The sequence below is a fragment of the Cyprinus carpio genome, unplaced genomic scaffold (genome assembly GCF_018340385.1).
Source record: "Cyprinus carpio isolate SPL01 unplaced genomic scaffold, ASM1834038v1 S000000752, whole genome shotgun sequence".
NCBI classification, from domain to species: domain Eukaryota; kingdom Metazoa; phylum Chordata; class Actinopteri; order Cypriniformes; family Cyprinidae; genus Cyprinus; species Cyprinus carpio.
The window spans coordinates 17,501-20,208 of NW_024873481.1; the positions used below are offsets into that span (position 1 = coordinate 17,501).

General features: G+C 41.1%; 1 protein-coding gene across 1 annotated transcript in view; it reads left to right on the plus strand.

Moving 5' to 3' along the window:
- Positions 1-2,257, plus strand: part of LOC109064347 (nuclear pore complex protein Nup98-Nup96-like) — a 5,362-nt gene extending 3,105 nt beyond the window's left edge. Inside the window, exons 4-8 of the mRNA XM_042753957.1 lie at positions 894-1,076; positions 1,194-1,333; positions 1,463-1,570; positions 1,766-1,952; positions 2,034-2,257. Of these exons, the coding sequence (XP_042609891.1) occupies positions 894-1,076; positions 1,194-1,333; positions 1,463-1,570; positions 1,766-1,952; positions 2,034-2,242 (827 nt within the window). The 3' untranslated portion in view covers positions 2,243-2,257. The remainder of the gene's footprint in view (positions 1-893; positions 1,077-1,193; positions 1,334-1,462; positions 1,571-1,765; positions 1,953-2,033) is intronic.
- The last annotated feature ends 451 nt before the right edge of the window (positions 2,258-2,708 follow it).

A 2,708-nucleotide genomic window follows, 5' to 3' on the forward strand; every position in this document is an offset into this window, starting at 1 on the left:
AAGACAGAATAGTTTATAGTTTTGCATAGTTTAAGTGGCTCAGCCCGTCATATGCTCTGACAAAAAGGCTGTGCGTGCCACAGTCATGGTCCAGAAAAGTATGAAAAGCATTGTAATAATAGTCCATCTGCCATCAGTGGTTCAACCGTAATGTCATGAAGTGACGAGAATACTTTTTGTACACAAATAAAACAAAAATAATGACTTTATTCAACAATTAGTTTCCTCTGTGTCTCTCCACATCACCGTAGCGCCATTTTGGAGAATATGAGTTGAACGCAGGCAGCGTACGCTCTTCTGTGTCAGCCGTGCCACAAGGATACGTTTTCTACTTTTTTTCAGATTTACGATTTGATCTGAAATAAAACCGCACATCTGTATGGCGCGGCTGACACAGAAGAGCGTATGCTGCCAGCGTTCAGCTCATATTCTCCAAAACGTCACTACGGTGATGTGGAGAGACATAGAGCAAGTCAATTGTTGGATAAAGTTGTGATGTTTTATTCGCGTACAAAAAGTATTCTCGTCGCTTCATAACGTTATGGTTGAACCACTGATGGCAGATGGACTATTCTGAGGATGTCTTTCATACTTTTCTGGACCTTGACAGTGTATTTTACTTGGCAGCCTGTGGAGGAGTCACAAGCCTCCCGGTTTTCATCCAAAAAATCTTCAATTATGTTCTGAAGATGAACGAAGCTTTTACAGGTTTGAAACGAGATGAGGATAGGTGGTTGACAGAATTTTAATTTTGGAGTGGAGTAACCCTTTAAAGGTGGTTTTGAGGAAAGATTGCTTCACAAACTGATGTGCTATTGCTTAAGAGTAGTTCCATAAGAATGTTGTATTTGGTCAACAGTGTGATTTGTATTAAAATATGTGTCTGTCCTCAGGTGGCCTATTTGGCTCGAGCACCTTCAGTCAGCCTGTCACATCCTCCACCAGTAGTGGGTTTGGGTTTGGTGCTACCAGTGGCACATCAAACAGCCTTTTTGGAAGCACCAACCCTGGAGGTGGAGGATTGTTTTCCCAGCAGAATAATGCCTTTGGTGCCAACAAACCAGCCTCTTTTGGCAGTAAGTTTCCTGCAATATTCCAGTGTAGCTATAAATTGTTTGATTTATTGTAGAAGTTGTATTAAAAGAGTAGCTCAGATATAATGGACCTAAGTAACTGTTTGAATTGCTTTGCAGCTTTCGGTACCAGCACCAGTAGCGGAGGATTATTCGGGACAACCAACACAACATCCAACCCTTTTGGAGTAACATCAGGCTCTTTGTTTGGGACATCAAGTTTCACTGCTGCTCCCCCTGGCACAACAATCAAATTCAATGTTTGTTTAGCAATGATTATAATTTTCTTTTCTTTTTTTTTCTTTCTTTTTCTTTCTTTCTTCATACTGGTAATTTAGCTGCTTTTTTATACATGGTTTTTTACCTAAATCTTTTGCGTTTTGTGGCAGCCTCTAACTGGGAGTGACACAATGGTAAAAGGAGGTGTGACAACCAGCATCAACACCAAACACCAGTGTATCACTGCCATGAAGGAATACGAGAACAAATCCCTAGAGGTAGGTTGGATTCTCTTGTTGTGATAGTTGTTTTAGTACTTGGCAGCCTGCTGAAATCATTTTCACAAGCACTGTTTGTCAGGTGCTATTATAAACAGTCTGCAGAGCACAAAATGTGTAACAAATCTGTTGTCTAGAGTTTTGTGGATTTAAAGCCATGATGAAATATCTATGCCTTTCTTTCCTTGATTTTAGGAATTAAGGCTTGAGGATTACCAGGCAGGAAGGAAGGGTCCTTCCAACCCCATGGCAGCTGGCACGGGTGGCCTCTTTGGTGCTGCAGCAGCCACAGCTACTCCCAGTACTGGCACTGGACTCTTTGGATCCTCAACTCCAAATGCTGGCTTCAGCTTCGGCCAGAACAAGACTTCATTTGGCACAAGTAATTGATTCTTTCTTAATTTTTTATTGTTATTTTTTAATTTTTTGTCTTGAAAAAGTGTACTAAGTCTTTGCACTGCAGGCACTGGGGCCTTTGGTACAACTACAGGAAGTTTGTTTGGCCAGCCGCAGCAGCAACAGCAACAACAACAGCAACAACAACAACAACAGCAGCAAGCTTCCAGTCTCTTCAAACCATTTGGCTCAACTACCACCACCCAAAACAATGCTTTCTCCTTTGGCAACACCAGCAGCATGGTGAGTTCCAGCAGTAGTAAATGTCTGCACTGACTTACTAAGCATTCTTAACTGATCTTATTAATCTAACATCTGTGCCTGTATTCACAAAACATCTTAAGGCTAAAAGTAGCTCATAAATCTCCGATTTAGGAGAAAATCTTAAAAATAATGGGCATGTCAAACCTAAATTTAGGACTTCTACATTTTCGCTCTAAAAGTATTTCACAAAGCATTTTAGCGCTAAACTAGCTCCTAAATCTGTGAAAGGTTAGGAGTAGTGAAGAGGACTCCTAAGTCATTAAGACCAAGTCACAAACTATGGTTGCACGGTGCACCGATACTTCAAAAGTATCGCGATTCTCGGAAATTAAAAACGTCACGATTCCTAAATTTATTAGTATCGATACTTCAAAGAATGACCGCGTTCCAGATTTGCAAGAGACGTATTTCATGTTGGTGTGTGCAACGCACGCTTCCAGTGCCTCCCTATGGACGTCTGTGTTTTTTCTCCTCACGC